At 49.2% G+C, this 16,477-nt stretch overlaps 1 protein-coding gene across 2 annotated transcripts in view; it reads left to right on the forward strand.

Moving 5' to 3' along the window:
* Positions 1-16,477, forward strand: part of KSR1 (kinase suppressor of ras 1) — a 172,045-nt gene that overhangs the window by 106,590 nt on the left and 48,978 nt on the right. For both annotated transcript variants that reach the window (XM_012449403.3, XM_064367629.1), the window contains exon 3: positions 15,406-15,553. In XM_012449403.3, the coding sequence (XP_012304826.2) occupies positions 15,406-15,553 (148 nt within the window). The remainder of the gene's footprint in view (positions 1-15,405; positions 15,554-16,477) is intronic.

Raw genomic sequence — 16,477 nt, forward strand, 5'->3', positions numbered from 1 at the left:
CCCATTGATCACTTACCTTTAGCCTGGAACCCTGATTAATTATCACAGAGGATTAATTGATGAACAAAATAGTCTGTCCTGGAAGCTAACAGCTAGCATGATGCACATGTCTGCAAATAACCAGGGTGTACACCTGAGTGACGGCCCCAGGGAGTGGGGAAGGGATAAAGCATGGTCAGGTACAGAGCTGAGGTCCTACATCCATTCAGTTATTTATTCACTCCGAGTGTATACTTAGCACCTGTGTGCTCGGCACTGTTCTAGGCACTGAACCTGACTTCCTGTCCTTCTGGAACTGGCAGACATCACTCTCTCCAACAGATGAAGTCATTAATTTTTCTAATCTTGAGCCAAAGGTACCCACTTTTCATTTTCAGAATGGGGGTTCCCCTGGCTTCATGAAATCTGAAAAATCGTGCGCATGAATGTCCTGCTTCGTCCTGTACTGCTTGGTGTGTGTTTGTTTGCTTGTGGCAGGGTCTCACTCTGTCGCCAGGCTGGAGTGCAGTGATGCAGTCTCAGCTCACTGCAACCTCTGCCTCCCAGGTTCAAGTGATTCTCGTGCCTCAGCCTCCTGAGTAGCTAAGACTACAGGAACGTGCCACCATACTAGCTAATTTTTGTATTTTTAGTAGAGATGGTTTTTTTCCCATGTTGGCCAGGCTAGTCTTGAACTCTAGGCCTCAAGTGATCTGCCCGCCGTGTCTTCTCAAAGTGCTGGGATTACAAGTGTGAGCCACCGCGCCCGGCCTTGCCTGGTGTTTTTGATCAATGCTTTGGATTTCTGGGCTGCCCAGTCCAGTGAAAACTGACTAGACTAGAATCACCATGCTGGTGGGGACCTGGCCGTTTCCTTCACAGCTCTGTCCCCAGTGCCTGGCATGTGGTGGGTGTTCTTGTTGAATGACTGGATTCAAATAAGAGTATCCAAAGAATTTTGATCTCTTGGGCCAAGGTGTCTCAGGAGCTCTCATCTGGGCCAGTGAAGGTTGCATTACAAGGATCTCTGGGGAGGGTGAAGACGAGGTGGCTGTCGGTGGCCTGCCGAGTCCCAGGGCTCTCAAGCTGCCCCAGGTTTCTGTTGGCAACAGGCTGGACTTGAGCAGGACTGTGTACCTGTAGCCCTGTCATCAGACGGCTGTGGTGTAGCATGTGCCTGAGCCCCCTCTGGGGGACTACCTGGTCCTGAGCAGTCAGCTTGTGCTTGTTGCCTCCTCCTCTTGGGATCACCTCAAAGGCAGGATTGCTCTAGAACAGATCTGACTGGCCAGATATCATTGGGGAACATTTATGTCAACACTGCATGTTTTAACTATTATAAAGCAGCAATCTCTTCTCTTACTACCCTTTTAAAAAATGGCACATAAATTTTGATGGCCCCTGTTCCTAGCTGTGTACCTTTAGGGAGGCCACAGGATTGGAAAACAAAATTGTTTGAGTGTCACCTCTGGAAGTAAATGGTCTTGGAGGAAGATACAATTCTGACAGAATTCTTCCTTTGCCACTTGCCAGCCTTCTGACCTTGAACAGGTCCCTTGACTTTTCTGAGCCTGCTTATTGTCTTCCAGCTGCTCTTACTGGAAACCTGGGAGTGTTTCTGATTCATTCTGCTTCCTCAATGCCCACGTGGAATCAAATAGCAAATCCTACTGACCCTCTGTCCAAGTATGGGTCCCAGGTCCCTCTGCATCCCTTTTCCATCACTGCCACCTCCCTGGTCCTGACTGGGGACTGTTGCGATTTCCCCTGCTGCTCCCTATATCCACTCTTTGCCCTCTTCATTTCATTCTTCATGAGCAAAGACTGATTTTAGCAAATCGGTTATCTCAATCTCACTTTCTTGCTTTTTCTTTTTCCTGTTTCCTTTCATTTCCATTTTCCTTTTCTTTCTTTTGCTGCCCAGGCTGGAGTGCAGTGGTGCATCAGGGCTCACTGCAGCCTTCAGCTCCTGGGCTCAGGCTATCCTCCTGCCTCCCCAGTAGCTAGGACTACAGGTGTGCATCGCCATGTTCAGCTATTTTTTTGGAGGTTAGGTCTCACTCTGTTGCCCCAAGCTGGTCTCAAAGTCCTGGCTCCAAGTAATCCTCCCACCTTAGCCTCCCGAAGTGTGGGAATTACAGGCGTGAGGCCACCGAACCTGGCTAGACAGTTCTGAGTTAAATATTCTGGCAGTGTCTTGTTACGCTTAGCACAAAATCCAACCCCTTCCCCTACCTTTGAGACCTCTTAATTTCCAGTATCTGCCACCTTCTTCCACGTCATCCCCTGCCTCTCCTCACTCTGCCACCGGCAGGAGAACCCATCAGATGGTTTCCTGTTTTAGCCCAGGGCCTTTGTATCTTCTGTTTCCTCTGCCTGGAAGTTGCTGTACCTTGTGGCTGGTGCCATCTCATCCTCTGACCGGAACTTAGAAGTCAGCTCTTGAGAGAGGCCACCTTGTCGAAGCTTAGAGGCCTGCCGTGCCTGCCACTTTATCTGCATGCTCTTTCCTTTTTAGCACTCATTCATAAACTCCAATTACATATTTTAACTATATCTTTTATTTGTTTTTTATTCTATGGTTTTTATTTGAATGTAAGCTCCTTAAGGAAAAAGACTATTTTATTCACTTTTGTATCTCCTGTGCTGAGTAAGTGCCTGGCACACGGTTGGTATTCAGTAGCTTTTTTTTTTTTTTTTTTTTTTTTTTTTTGAGTTGGAGTTTTGCTCTTGCTACCCAGGCTGGAGTGCAATGGCACAATCTTGGCTCACTGCAACCTCCACCTCCTGGATTAAAGCAATTCTCCTGCCTCAACCTCCTAAGTAGCTGAGATTACAGGAGCCCGCCACCACTCGTGGCTAATTTTTTTGTATTTTTAGTAGAGACGGGGTTTCTCCATGTTGGCCAGGCTGGTCTCAAACTCCTGACACCAGGTGATCTGCCTGCCTTGGCCTCCCCGAGTGTTGGGATTACAGGCATGAGCATTTGGCCTTCAGTAGCTATTTGTTGACTAGATGAGATGGATAGATGGACAAATGGAAGAATGGCATGGCACTAGGGTCATAGTAATTACTTAATAGAAGCTATTATATTCTCTTACTCCAAGTTAGAACTTTTTCATAGCAAGTTCAGATACCTGTTGGATTAAAACAGAGACTTACCAGTTTAGGCAATACAAATCCAAGGAAGTCTGCTTGCAGGGGCTCAGATGATGCCATTAGGATGTGCCTGTGGGACAGGCTTACTCCACATGGCAGGTATGAATGGCACAGGCAGCTGGACCTCACTACCTTCTACTATATTAATGCTTGTCCATAAAGGGCTGCTTCCCTTGCCTGAAAAATAGCTGAAAAATCCCAGAGAAGACTCTGATTGGCTTGGCCTTGTTCATATGCTCATACTATAACCAATCACTGGGCTAGGAAGAGGGAAGACCCCCCCCCCCACCCCACAATTGGCTCAGAAGGTTTAACCTTGGTGGAGAAGTCAGGCCTGAAGGGTCAGGGCCACCTGTGCTCGGGAAATGGGTTCTTGGAGGAAAGACAGCCCTGCTAACAGAAGGCAGAGACCTGTAAAAACTCTTCCTCCCTCAGAGATGGTTTGTCAGAGGCTTTGCAGCTCCACAGGAAGGGTCTGCAGAGATCATGTTTCTAGAAAACAATAGGTGAGCCCACCCTCCAGTTTTTGTTTTTAATAACATTTCTCATTTTCTTCACTATGAAATCAATGTTTATTTTAGAAAATAATAGAAAGGCAAAGAAAACCCTACTCAGAGGCAACCATTGTCTCTTAGCTTTTTAGGTGTTTTCTTAATATCCCATAATTTACATTTATGTTTATTTTCAAAATGTGTAAAGTATAGAAAACAATAACAGCTACACCATTTATTATGGTTTGCACCGTAACCTCACTACTCAAAGGGAACACTGTAAACCGTTTGATGCATTTCCTTCCAGTCAGTCAACTTTGCTGGCCTTCTCTTTTTCTTTTTCACTGTAGTTTATTTATGAATTTATGCCATAATTCTTTAGCAGGCACTCCCATTGTGCCTGGGACTGAGCTGTGAGCTTTACATGGAGTCTCATTCAGTCCTCCCAGTAACTGTATGAGGAGACAATGCTTTTATCCTCAGTTTAAAATAGGGATGGAGAAACTAAGTGAATTGTCACTTACCTGAGGTCACCTAAATGTTAAGTGATAGCGCTGGGATTCATATCCAGGAATGGGTCATGAAATACACACTCTCTGTCCCTCTCTCTCTAAACTGTCTTAGGTAGGACCATGTCGTACATGCCCTCTCTAATGCCTGAGCATCTTTCCTTTATTTTATTACTTTATTATTAATTATTATTGTTATATTTATTTATTTTTGAGACTGTGTCTCACTCTGTCACCCAGGCTGGAGTGCATTGGCACAATCTTGGCTCACTGCACCCTCCATCTTTTGGCCTCAAGCAATCCCCCGACCTTAGTCTCTGAAGTAGCTGGGACTACACGCACGCCACCACATCTGGCTAATTTTTTTGTATTTTTGGTAGAGATAGGGTTTCGCCATGTTGCTCAGGCTGGTCTCACACTCCTGAACTCAAGCAGTCCGCCTGCCTCGGCCTCCCAAAGTTTTGGGATTACAGGTGTGAGTCACTGTACCTGGCCATTAATTATGATTTTAAAGCGGCATTCTGTAAATCTTAATTATGAACATCCATTGTAGGAAAATTTAAAAATACAGAGAAGTTTGAAAGTAAAATAAAACCTCCACATAACCCTGCCAGCCACTGATAGCCAGCACGTAACTGTTTCTACATGTATTTTTTTCATTTGCATGGACTCAAGTTCACGGTTTTTGGGGTAGACCTCTAGGAGTTTTGACAGGCAAGCATCCTTTTAAAGGCTGTCTCACGAACCGTCCCAGGCATCTGCTGCAGTTCACAGGGTTCTTCCTGTCGGTCTCCACACCACCCAACCGAAGCATGTGAGACGCTGGAGGGGCTTGGGGGCAGTTGGAGTTCACGTGGGGGTGGGGGTTCCCCAGATGATTCATTGGAAGGAGGGAGGTGACAGTGTTCTTATTGACTCGGGTCCTATTTTTTGGAGGGAGGTGGCAAGTCAGGGAAAACCTCTTGGTGGCCTGCTATCCCGGACATCCTGGGCGCCTGGTCCCAGCCCCTGCTGCAGAGCCTGCTGGAGACTGCGTGTCTCCCACCCAGCACCTGCCCCGGGAGATATGTGCTGACTCCCCAGCTCCCAGACATGAACTATTTTTGGCTGCAGTGACTGTTTACTACAGTCTTGAAAACAGAAACCCCTCTCCCTGCCTCCTTCTTCCCTGGGACACTGCACTGGGGGCCAGGGCTGCTGGGGACCCTAGGCTCGGGTCCTCTCACCATGCATCGCCTATGGAGCTGGGTGATGGCCAAGGTGTCCAGGGGCACAGGGCCCCCACCTCTGGGGATGCCAAGAGAAGCCCAAGGCGTGAGCCCACCTGGGCTGGAGGATTATGAGGTAGGCACGGGGGTCTGGCCCAGGAGACCTTCCCATAACTTCCTGGAGCTGGGTCCATTTGCTGGGCTCTGAGTCCCTGCTTTGCTAACTGACTATAGAACACGTGTGGAGAAGTCGCATGTTGTGGTAGAAGGTGCTTCTGTTTCATGACTCTATTCGTTGTCTTCCGTGTGTAAGGCCACTAGGGATCAGTTAGAATCTTCCTGAAATAGATCCTCCCCATTCTTCTTGTGAATGGCGTTTGGTCATTTCCTGCTTTTGAGTAGGACACACTTGTTCCGAGCATTCTGCTTTTACAAGGAGCGTAAGCACATGGAGCTGTATGGGCTGATCCAGCTCTGCCTCTCTGTGCTTCTGGTTGACCAGGCCAGGGAGGCCGATTGTTATAGAGACTGTGAGTGCTGACTTTAGGGTCACACAGACCAAGGTCCAAATCCAGGCCCTATTACTCAGGGCTTGCTGTGTCTTCAGGTCAGTAACTTCATCTCTCTGAAGCTCTCAGTCCCTTAGCTACCAAGCAGTTGTGCCCAGGCCACTTAACAGAGTGGTGATAATACCAAGAGTTGTTATTTTTATGATTAGACTGATTGTGACAGGGGAAGTATGTCAAGAAACTGTGTAAGAATCCAGGCACCACGGCCCTGAGTGAGTCTCAGGACCTGGGTGTTAGGGTGTCGCTGGTGACGTGGGATCTGTTTCTAACTTTCAAAAAGAAGAGAAGTGCATTGTCACCAAAGTGGGAGTAGGGCTCACATCTATAATCCCAGCACTTTGGAAGACCAAGGCAGGTTTGCTTGAGGCCGGGAGTTCAAGACCAGCCAGACCGACGTAGTGAGACCTTGGTCTCTTTAAAAAAATAAGTAAGTGATAGTGGGTAGGGGTGGACAAGAACATGGACTTGAGGAGTTCTGCCCATCTGCCACCTTCTAAGCCACTGAGGCGTTAGGGCCTGGCTAGGCTCCAGGTAAGGCCACGAGCCCAGAGCAGCATTGCTTCTGGATTGCACGGGGCTCTGGGCCCACAAGGCACTCATGTGGCTTGGCATCCCTTAGGCAGAGGGAGGTGATCCTCGGGGCAGACCTCAGGGAGCTCTTGACCTTGGCTCCCTTCTTGGACTAGCTCAGAAAACCTGGAAGGAATGAAACAACAGACTATTTTGTGACCCATGAAAGCTACGTGAAATTTGTTTCAGTATCTGTAGTTAGGTTTTATGGGAGCACAGCCACACCCATTTGTGTATGTGTTGTCTGTGGCTCTTGTGGTGCCACAGCGGCAGAGTGGAGTAGTTGTGACCGAGACCATGTGGCCCACAAAGCTGAAGAGACTCTATGGCTTTCAGAAGAAGCTTGCCTGTTCTCATACTGTGTGCTACACCTCCGGGTTTATAGGAGGAGGAATGGGGCCTTCCCACACTGATAGGGAGAGCAAGGAGGCAGTCACAGGACCGGCTGTCCAGGAGGGAGGGCTGGCTGGAGAGAAAGGGGTGGCTGTGGTGACAGCGGGTGCAGCTGGAAGCTAAAGATCTGGTCCCAGGCAGAGCTGAAAAGTGCCAGCTTCAGCCAGGCAAGGTGGCTCATGCCTGTAATCCCAGCACTTTGGGAGGTTGAGGTGGGCAGATCACCTGATGTCAGGAGTTTGAGACCAACCTGACCAACATGGAGAAACCCCATCTCTATTAAAAATACAAAATTAGTTAGGTGTAGTGGCACATGCCTGTAATCCCAGCTACTTGGGAGGCTGAGGCAGAAGAATCGCTTGAACCTGGGAGGCAGAGGTTGCTGTGAGCCAAGATCGCGCCATTGCACTCCAGACTTGGCAACAAGAGCAAAACTCCTGCCTAAAAAAAAAAAAAAAAAGAAAGTGCCAGCTTCCTCCAAAGGACTGGAGAGGAGGCTAAGCGGGATTAAAAGGGAAAGTAGAGAGACCTCCTTGGAGGAGCCTTCTGCAGCTGCTTGAAACCCCACGGCCAGAGCTCACCCTGACTGGGCCCAGACATAGAGTGGTATGGGGTCTGGAAGTCAGATGTGACCTGTGATGCCAGTGGTGGCAAATAAACACTGCCCTGGGAAAAAGGGCTCACTTCATGGTGCAAGGCAGTGGACACCAGGGCTGCCTGGCAGCAGGTCGAGATGGCCTTGTTCTGCGTGGCCTTGAGCAAGTTACCCGCTCTCTCTCAGCCTTATCTCCCATCTCAGGGTGTTACGAGGATTGCATGTGCTGACCTCTGTGGTTCATCTGACAGAGTGCCTGGCACGAAGGAATGTGTAATAAATGCTTATCGCCCTTTCTTGAACCCCCCTCATCTCCTTCTCCCCTTTGATCTGTATCCCTCCACATCAACCTCCGTGCCTTCTTTCTAGGCAAGCTTTCAATCCCAGGCGTACCAATGCATACATGAGAAAAAACCAGTCCTGAAGGTGCCAGTTCAAGCCTGACTCCCCACTGTCAGCCCCTACTTGCTTTGTGGGGACGGAGGCAAGGACCTGTGCACAGGAGAGGATGTCCCCTGGGACAGCTGTGAGCCTGGGCTGGGCTGGAGTTCAGCGGAAGGAGTGTGGCCTCCTGAGCACAGGCAGGAGGACAGGCTGCCACGCACAGCCCTGCTGGGGCCACATCTGCCTTCTGATCTGGACATCCCCAGACCTTGCCTTGGGTTACTTTAGCCAGACATTGGGCCCCGACGCCTGTCTGCCCTCGTGGTCCCCACCTCCAGAAATTCTGATTTGGCTGGTCTGAGGTGGGATCCAAATATTGTGATTCATTTTTAAAGTCCCTGACAAATTCCAGGGCACAACTCGGACTGAGAGCCACTGATCTGCTCTAGGCAGAGCCACTCATTTTATAAATGGGAAATCTGAAGCCCAAGGAGGGGCGGCGACTTCTCTGAGGTGAGGGGCATTGCAGGGACCCAGTCTGGCTCTTTCCTTCACTGTGCTGGCCTCTGGGGAATGGTGTTGAGGGGAGGGGTTGCCCTCAAGGAAGCAACTGACTCTCCCAGGAGAAGGCTTTGTTCTCCTTTCTTCCTAGGGGTGGACTAGTGAGGAGGCTGGGCGCAGAACTGGCCAAAAAGCAACACCAGCATCCCCAGGCTTTTGGCTGATTTCTGTGGAAGCCCCTGGAGGCTGCCTGACCTAGGCTTTTGCCTCAGCCCCTCCTGTGCCTCCCAGAATATCTGACTGTTATTATCCAGGTCTCATTCCTCCCTCTCCATCAGCCCCAGCGGTGGGGTGCAGGTAGGAGGAACATCTGTCAGGTGCTCCCTTGCCAATTTGAGACATGCAGCTCCCAGCCTGGGCTGCCATAGAAACCTTCCCCACTGGCTCCTCTCTCTCTCTCCTTCCAGCCCCGCTGGGCTCTGGCCTCAGAGGTATGTGTAGGGTCGTACATCACCACCCACAGGACTCTAGAAGCCCACCTTTGGCCTCTCTGGTTTGAGCAGTCCCTGGGAAAGAGTCGGGGTTAAGGATCTCTTTCATCACAGCCAAGGAGGCTGGGGGATGCACCTGCTCACAGACACCAGGCTTCCAGGTGCCACAGATGGCCCCGTGTTCCAGCAGCACTGCCTGAGGCATGCTCTGAGCTACAAAGCTGAACAGAAACACAGAGCGTGGGTTTGCTTCTTGATCTTCTTTCATCCCAGCTTTCACCCGTGTTCAGGCATGAAGTGTGACGTGTTTGTATATGTGGCCAGTGTGCCAGTGGTGCTGCCCCTGGCATTTCCCTGGTCCACCTGACTGGCCACAGGGCGTGTGGTGCCTCTCAGTGTCAGCCGGCCCAGATTTCTAAGTATAGACCCCAGGCAGCCCCGTGGCTGCTGGTAAATCCCTGGATACTATTTGATACCCAACTGGCCCTGAGCTGCCAGCTTACCCAGCATGGCTTGTGACATCAGCCTCTGCCAGCTGCTGGGGGAGTGGGTAGTGTGTTGGCCAAACCCGTCCTCACCCTCCACTGGAGAGAACGGAGACCAGCAGTCTCCTGTTAATGACGTGACTGGATTGTCACAGACTGGGAGTTATCTCAGTGCTTAACTGGCCCTGCTCTCTAAATATTATCAGAAAGAATATCTTAATCCCACCTGCTGGAAAACATATCTCCTGGTCTTGAGGGAGAGAGAGGCAGAGACAGGGAGCCAGTGATCTCTGACACTCTCACTCTGCTCCTCATTCCTGCCGCCCCACCTATGTGCACCCTGCTAACCCTGAGACTTGTTGGAGCTGGGGCTGGGCATCTCCTATGATGGTCTGGGCATCCATGTCTTCCCTTCTTGGTTTCTAGTTCCATATTTTCTTCTTTAGACAGAAGCTGGGGTGGGCAGTAATTCTCCTGGAAGCAGTGTGGACTCCCAGCTGGGTTCTCCAGAACTTTGGGGTATGGGCGGAGAGAGGGGCCTTTTGCTCTTGGCTTTGAGCAACTTAGCATCTTCTGTGCACCTCCTGGCAGGTGGGATGCCCTCCTGGGGCATTGGAGCTTCTCAGACCTGAGGTTTCAGAGTGGCTTCACCTGCAAGTTCACTTTTAGCAGGTGGCAAAACTGATTCCCTAATTTGTCTTTGGTTTAGAGATGATCCAGGAAAGTTGTGAGTTACTCTGCTTCGAAACATCTTCCTAAATCAGACCTGGCTGTGCCTGTCACTGTGGGTGGGCAAGTCACATCCACATGTGAGGTTTCAGGGGTGCTGAGTTGCTTTGGGGCACTGTTGAATCATGATACTGGGAGATATCAGGGTCCCTTGCAGGGGCCTGCACAGCCACGAGGCCTTCCTGGTGGCTTTCTTTTCTTAAGTGAACGTTGGGTCTCAAAGTCAGTGGTAGAGTTGGGAGGCCGGGCACTTTGTTTCCAGGGTGGGCCCTCACTGAGAAAGCCTGGTCCCCTGGAGTACTTGCTGCTGGGCCAGCATCCTTCCCCATTTGCCTACAGAAATAACATTTTAGTCGTCACTCACTGATCAGATTAACTTTGGAAGGCATCAGATTCTCCTCACTTAGGCCTGAGGGCCCCATGTTCTTCATGAACATAATTTTAATCTGTTTTGTTTTTATAAATTTGAATTAGTTACCACCACGCAAAAGCCAGGATTTCAAAATAAAAATTCGGATTTCTTTAAAATCAGAAGGTCTGGCACCCCTCCATAGCCTACCCTTGTCCCCAATACCAAGGGAGGGAAGCAGGGGTGGAGGAGATGGTGGTGGGGTTTCTGTTTAGCATTGCCATTGCTGTTGTTGGGTTTCTTGTCCAGTAAAAAGGCAGGGAAGTGTGTTAAATCAAGTTTAGCCTAAAGCTGCCTCCTTAGATATTTTAAGTCCAGCCTAAAGGTTTTTCTGTGTATTGTGAACTATAAAAGGGGAGGTGTAGCCTCCACTCGTGCCAGTCACAGAGTTTCAGCCAATCAAACATAGCCAACTGTTCAACCTTGTTCAAATAAGGCAAAGGAGCTGTAACCAATCCAGCTGTTTCTCTACCTCACTTCTGTTTTCTGAAAGTAGGTAGAAATTAATTTGCTTTGAAAAAAATAATTTCCCCTGAAAGGTAGCTGCTGTATCCCAAGGCTTGGTCAGGTTAACAAGTGACAGCATGGAATATTTGGAGGAGGTTTGGAATCGGGCACACGTGGGTTTCGATTCTGCCTAGCCACTTGTTAAGCTCTGAGGTCTCTGAGCCTCAATAAAATGGACTTAACTGCATTTACTTGCTGAATTGATTAAAGATAAACTAACATATGCAAAGCCCCGGGCATATTGTTCTGGCAAATAGTTTGTAATAATAAATGTAGTTATTATGTTTGTTATAAGTAAAATTTCAATGCCGCAAAAGAAATAGCACTCGAAGATAAATCCTCTCAGCAATTTACTTCTATAGAAGGGTGCGGCTCATGGATAGAGCAATGGTGGCTGCATGCTTGGACAAGGGGGAAGGGGTATTTTTGCCTGACAGAGGTGGTCCCTACTGCTGTGTCGTTCCCCTATTGGCTAGGGTTAGACTGCACAAGCTAGACTAATCCCGACTGGCTATTTTAAAGAGAGCAGGGGTCCGAGCTAGAGTGGTAGGGTGGGTGTTTTGGCAGGAAGGGGCGGTTATGGGTGGGTCAGAACAGGTAGCCAGGAGTGACCTAGGTCAAAGAAGGTGACCTGAGCAGGTGACCGGGATGAGTCAGGATGGCATTGGTCGCGGGGAGGGGGGGGGTGGGGGGTGCAGAACAGATGTGAACTACTGATTACAACCGGTGGAGAAGGTTGTTTACTGGAATTACAAGGAAGTTAAACTTTAAAGCAGAGAATTAAAGAATAAGAGAGCTGAACATACTGACATACTGATTCCTTGAAGAGAAACTTGGGGTTCGCTATAACATGTTTGAGAACTTGAGACTTGGTTATGGGTTGAGGAAGAGAGGAATGAAAAAAAAGAAAAAGAATCCCTATTTGCATTATAGTTAGATTGAAGAGTGGGCTTCCTCGGCCTGGCTCCCCACCCCCGGCCCCCATTAAACATCTCTCCCATCTTCTGGGGAAACTGCTGAGTCATCACAGCCTTGGAGTATGTGGTGGAGAGACAAACGGAGGACACCCTTCCGGAGAAAGGTAGAGGATGGCTTTGTACAGATAAGGTGAAGGTCACTTCTGTGCTTGCCCTCACAGTATTGCCAAGGTACTCTTCACAGTGAAATGAGGGCAAAGATAACCAAACGTCATTTCAATGGAAGACAGGCTAAGGGAAATGAAGCCAGACATTGATTGAATAGAAGCTCCTACATGGCACCATTGGTCTAATCTGCCTCCCCAGCTGGTGCCGTTCTAGTCGATGGTTTCCTGTGACACTTTAGTTTTATCTTCTGGAAGGTAACCAGGGTTCTGGCCAACCAGTGATGAGCTTCTTGGTACTGTTATGCCTCCGGTTTTATTTTGGTGTGAATCCTCCTAAATGGTGACATGATTCTTGCTTACAGCCCTGGAGATTGAAGAATATACTGACAAGATACAAAAGCATCTTGGGCACAGTAAAAAACAAAAACAGAAAAACAAAGGCAGGCATCTAGCTCCAGCCACGCTATGGGAGAGAGGGGTATGTGCCGGGCCCCTACCCTCAGGACCCAGCCAGTGACTTCATCAGGGTTAGTTTTGATACTTGAGGCAAAGAATTATAGCATGCAAATAGAGTGACAATGAAATTAGTCCTTAAAAATAAAATTAAACACAACTTGCTAAAAATCATTGAAAATTAGCTTAGATTCTCAAGAACTGTGAGCTTTATAGAAGTCATTTGATGTGGAATATCTGGCCTTCTCTGTTATAGAAAATCTGGAAAATATAGAAAGGGTTAAAGGCAAAAAAAAAAAAAAAAGTCTGATCTGGTCCCATAGCTCTTTGAACTCTCTCTGTTCTAGTGGACATCTTACTGCATGGCAATTACCTGTTTTAATGTCTGTCACCCCTCCCACTGGACTGTGGGCCACTTGAGGCCAGAGGCATGTCCCATTGGTTTTTTTTTAATGTTTGTCCCAGGCTTGCTATAGTTGCTGGAAAGGGGTCCTGTTCCAGATCCCAAAAGAGGGTTCGTGAGTCTTGCACAAAAAAGAATCCTGAGTGAGTCCACAGAGTAAAGTGAAAGCAAGTTTATTAGTGATGTAGAGAAGCAAAAGAATGGCAACCCCGTAGGCAGAGCTGCCCTGAGCACTGCTGTGGCTGTTTTCATGGTTATTTCTTGATCATATGCCAAACAAGGGGTACATTATTCATGAATTTTCTAGGAAAGGGGCAGATAATTCCTGGAACTGAGGACCCCTCCCCTGCTTTTAGACCATATAGGGTAACTTCTGGGCATTGCCATGGCATTTGTAAACTGTCATGGCACTGGTGGGAGTGTCTTTTAGCATGCAAATGCATTATAATTAGCATATAATGAGCAGTGAGGAAGACCAGAGGTCACTGTGGTCGCCATCTTGGTTTTGGTGAGTTTTGGCTGGCTTCTTTACCTTTTTATCACAGGGTCTTTGTGACGGGTATCTGTGACCTCCTGTCTCACCCTGTGATTAAGAATGCCTGACCTCCTGGGGATGCATCGAGCAGGTCTCACTCTCATTTTACCCAGCCCCTATTCAAGATGGAATGACTGGTTCAAATGCCTCTGACAGCATCATGTGGTTCAAAGTAGTCAGAGCTGGAGAGGTTTCCTCCCTCCTTGATTAGAGGAAAGGGCCAACTTTTGAAGTCTGCTGGGCCTTGATTCAAACATCCACTCTTTGTATTTTCCATTGCTTTAATAACAAATGTAGCAGCTTGACACACCACCTGCTTATGAGCTCACAGTTCTCTAGGTAGAAGACTGAGTGGAGGAATCCAGGCGAGCTCTGCTTACATCCCTACTTGGGATCTCACAGGTTGAGGTCTAGGTGTACGCCAGGCCTTCCTCTTACCTGGAAGCTCTGGGGAAGAATCCACTTGCATGTTCATTCACGTTTTTGGCGGAATCCATTTCCTTGTGGCTGGAGGTCTGAGGTCCTCATTCCCTCAATGGCTGTCAGCCAGGAGCCACTCTTCCTCCCAGAGGTCACCCCCGTTCCCCTCCTTCTTCAAAGTCTGCTGAGTCCTTGTGACGCTTCAAGTCTCTGACTTCTCTGTTACCAGCTCAAGAGAACTCTTTGCTTTTAAAGGGCTCTTGTGCTTGGATGTAGCCTACTCGGATAATTTCCCTTTTGCTGTATATAGTAGTTCCCCCTTAGCTGCAGGGAATATGTGCCAGGACCCTCAGTGATACCTGAAACCGTGGAGAGTACTGATCCCTATATATACTATGTTTTTTCCTGTACATACATACCTCTGATAAAGTTAATAAGTTGGGCACAGTAAGATATCAATAATCAACAATAACCAAATAGAGCAGTTACAACAATATGCTAGAATGAAAGTTATAGGCATGTGGTCTCTCTCCTCTCTCTCAACATGTCTTACTTTACTGTTGTCACTCCTCATCGTGTGATGACGTGAGATGATAAAGTGCCTGCGTGGGGAGAGGTCCTGGCAGCTGATCTGATAACCAAGGCGGCTACCAAGCGACTAACAGGCCAGGAGTGGAGACAACATGGACAAAGGGATGATACACGTCTCTGGTGGGATGGAGCTGGATGGGGCGAGATTTCATCACATTACTCAGAATGGTGCATAGTTTAAAACTAAATTTTTTGTTTCTGGAATGTTTCTGGCATTTTCCATGTAGTAGTTCTAAGCCATGGTTGGCTGCTGGTAACTGAAGATGCAGATAAGAGGGAGACTGCTGTAATGTAACATGAGCAGCAGCCACGCTGGGACTGAAGGTCACAGGACCACCGTAAAATTCTGCCTGCTACTTTCTTCCCCCTATGGCCCAGTGACCTGGTGCAGGTGACATAACTTCTCTGAGCGTCTTTCTTTAGCTGTCAAGTGGGCCTAGTGAAAAGTTTTGACAGAATCAGGGGAGGCAGTAAGTGCCTCTGCAGTGTTTGGCCAGGTTTTTTTTTTTTAATCCTTCCTTTGTTAAGCCAGTTTGATTTGAAATCTCTCTTGTCTGATTCAGATACAACAAAATCGTAAAGGACCTTCTTCATCTGAAATACTTGTCATTCTAAAAGGTTGTTATGATTTGCCGGGTTTTTTTCTATGCAGAGGAGTAAGAAGAGACAAGCTGGGCCACATGTCCTTATCCAAACCTTTCTGGTCTTTACTTCTTCCCCTCACCCCCGACCGAGTCTGCTTCAGCTGCTTTCTCTGGGAGCCTGCAGGGTGGGGGCCAGGGAGCTCTGCCTGTGTCCCCAAGCACGTGGTGGTTCTGGTCAGAGGCTGGCCCAGCCAGCAGCTGGCTCCTGCCACTCAGCGGGAGGCCGGCCTAAGGCTGAGGGGCTCCTGGGCCACTGACTGCTCACCGCCTCTCTGCCTGTCGCTCTGTCCCCTCAGGAGATCCCCCGCGAGCTCACGCTGGATGCCCTGCTGGAGATGAACGAGGCCAGGGTGAAGGAGACGCTGCGGCGCTGTGGGGCCAGTGCGGAGGAGTGTGGCCGCCTGCAGTACGCCCTCACCTGCCTGCGGAAAGTGACAGGCCTGGGTACGTGGGGCCTGCCGCCCTCTCCCTTGGCCTGGTGCCCTGGGGGCTGCGGCCTCCACCGTGGTGGGGGATGGAGTGGGGCAGGCGTGGCCCAGGGTTGCTGGGGCAGCCTGGAAAGGCCAGGGTTGGATGGTAACAGCCTCCTGAGAAGCTCTCCCAGGGTCCTCGGGGCTCCGGATCCTGGTGGATCTGGCCAGGCTGAACCTGAGGGGGCTTCAGCCATGCTTAGAAATCCCAGGCCTGTCTGCCAGGCCGGCCTGGCGAAGTTTCCTCTCTGTGGAGGGCTCTGTGTACCTTCCACCAGCTTCCCACATTCTAGCCCCCAGCCCATCCCCAGCCTGCTCCCTGCCTTCTCCTGTCCCCATTGCTGGCTGAGTTCTGTGCTCAGAAGGCACACGCTGATGTGGGCCTGAGCCAAGGGCAATTAGGGAAACTCTATGGCTTGTTAGCTGGGAGCGTGTAAGTGGCTGTCCCAGACAAAGTGTGTAATCCTGGCCTTGCCACGAGGTCCTTGGGAATTATTCACAGGCTTTCTAAATCTTGCCTCGGAAACAGCTTCAAATGCCTGACTTAATGCTCCCACTACCACACAGATAAGGCATTAAAATCAGCCTCATGAATGGAATCAGTCCTGCTTTTTAATTATCTGAGGCTCCTGTCTTACCTCCGGCTCCCTGAGGCTTAAGGAAGGCACTAAGGTTTATATTCTGCCTGGTTTTTTTCTTCCCAGAGAGGATCAGGCTTAATTTCCTCTCTGGCCTCATTGTATCAAGTCCTCTGTACACCGCACAGTGTAGAAAGTTGCACTCAATTCAGAAAATCTTGCCATGCCAGGTCTCCCAGCAGATGCTGAAATTAAACATGGCAGAGGTGTGGCGTTCTTATTCCCACATTTTACAGGAGGAGACTGAGCCCAGAGAGGGG

Source organism: Aotus nancymaae, unplaced genomic scaffold (assembly GCF_030222135.1).
Source record: "Aotus nancymaae isolate 86718 unplaced genomic scaffold, 86718_ANA_hifiasm-v0.15.2.pri h1tg000072l, whole genome shotgun sequence".
In the NCBI taxonomy this organism is placed as follows: Eukaryota; Metazoa; Chordata; class Mammalia; order Primates; family Aotidae; genus Aotus; species Aotus nancymaae.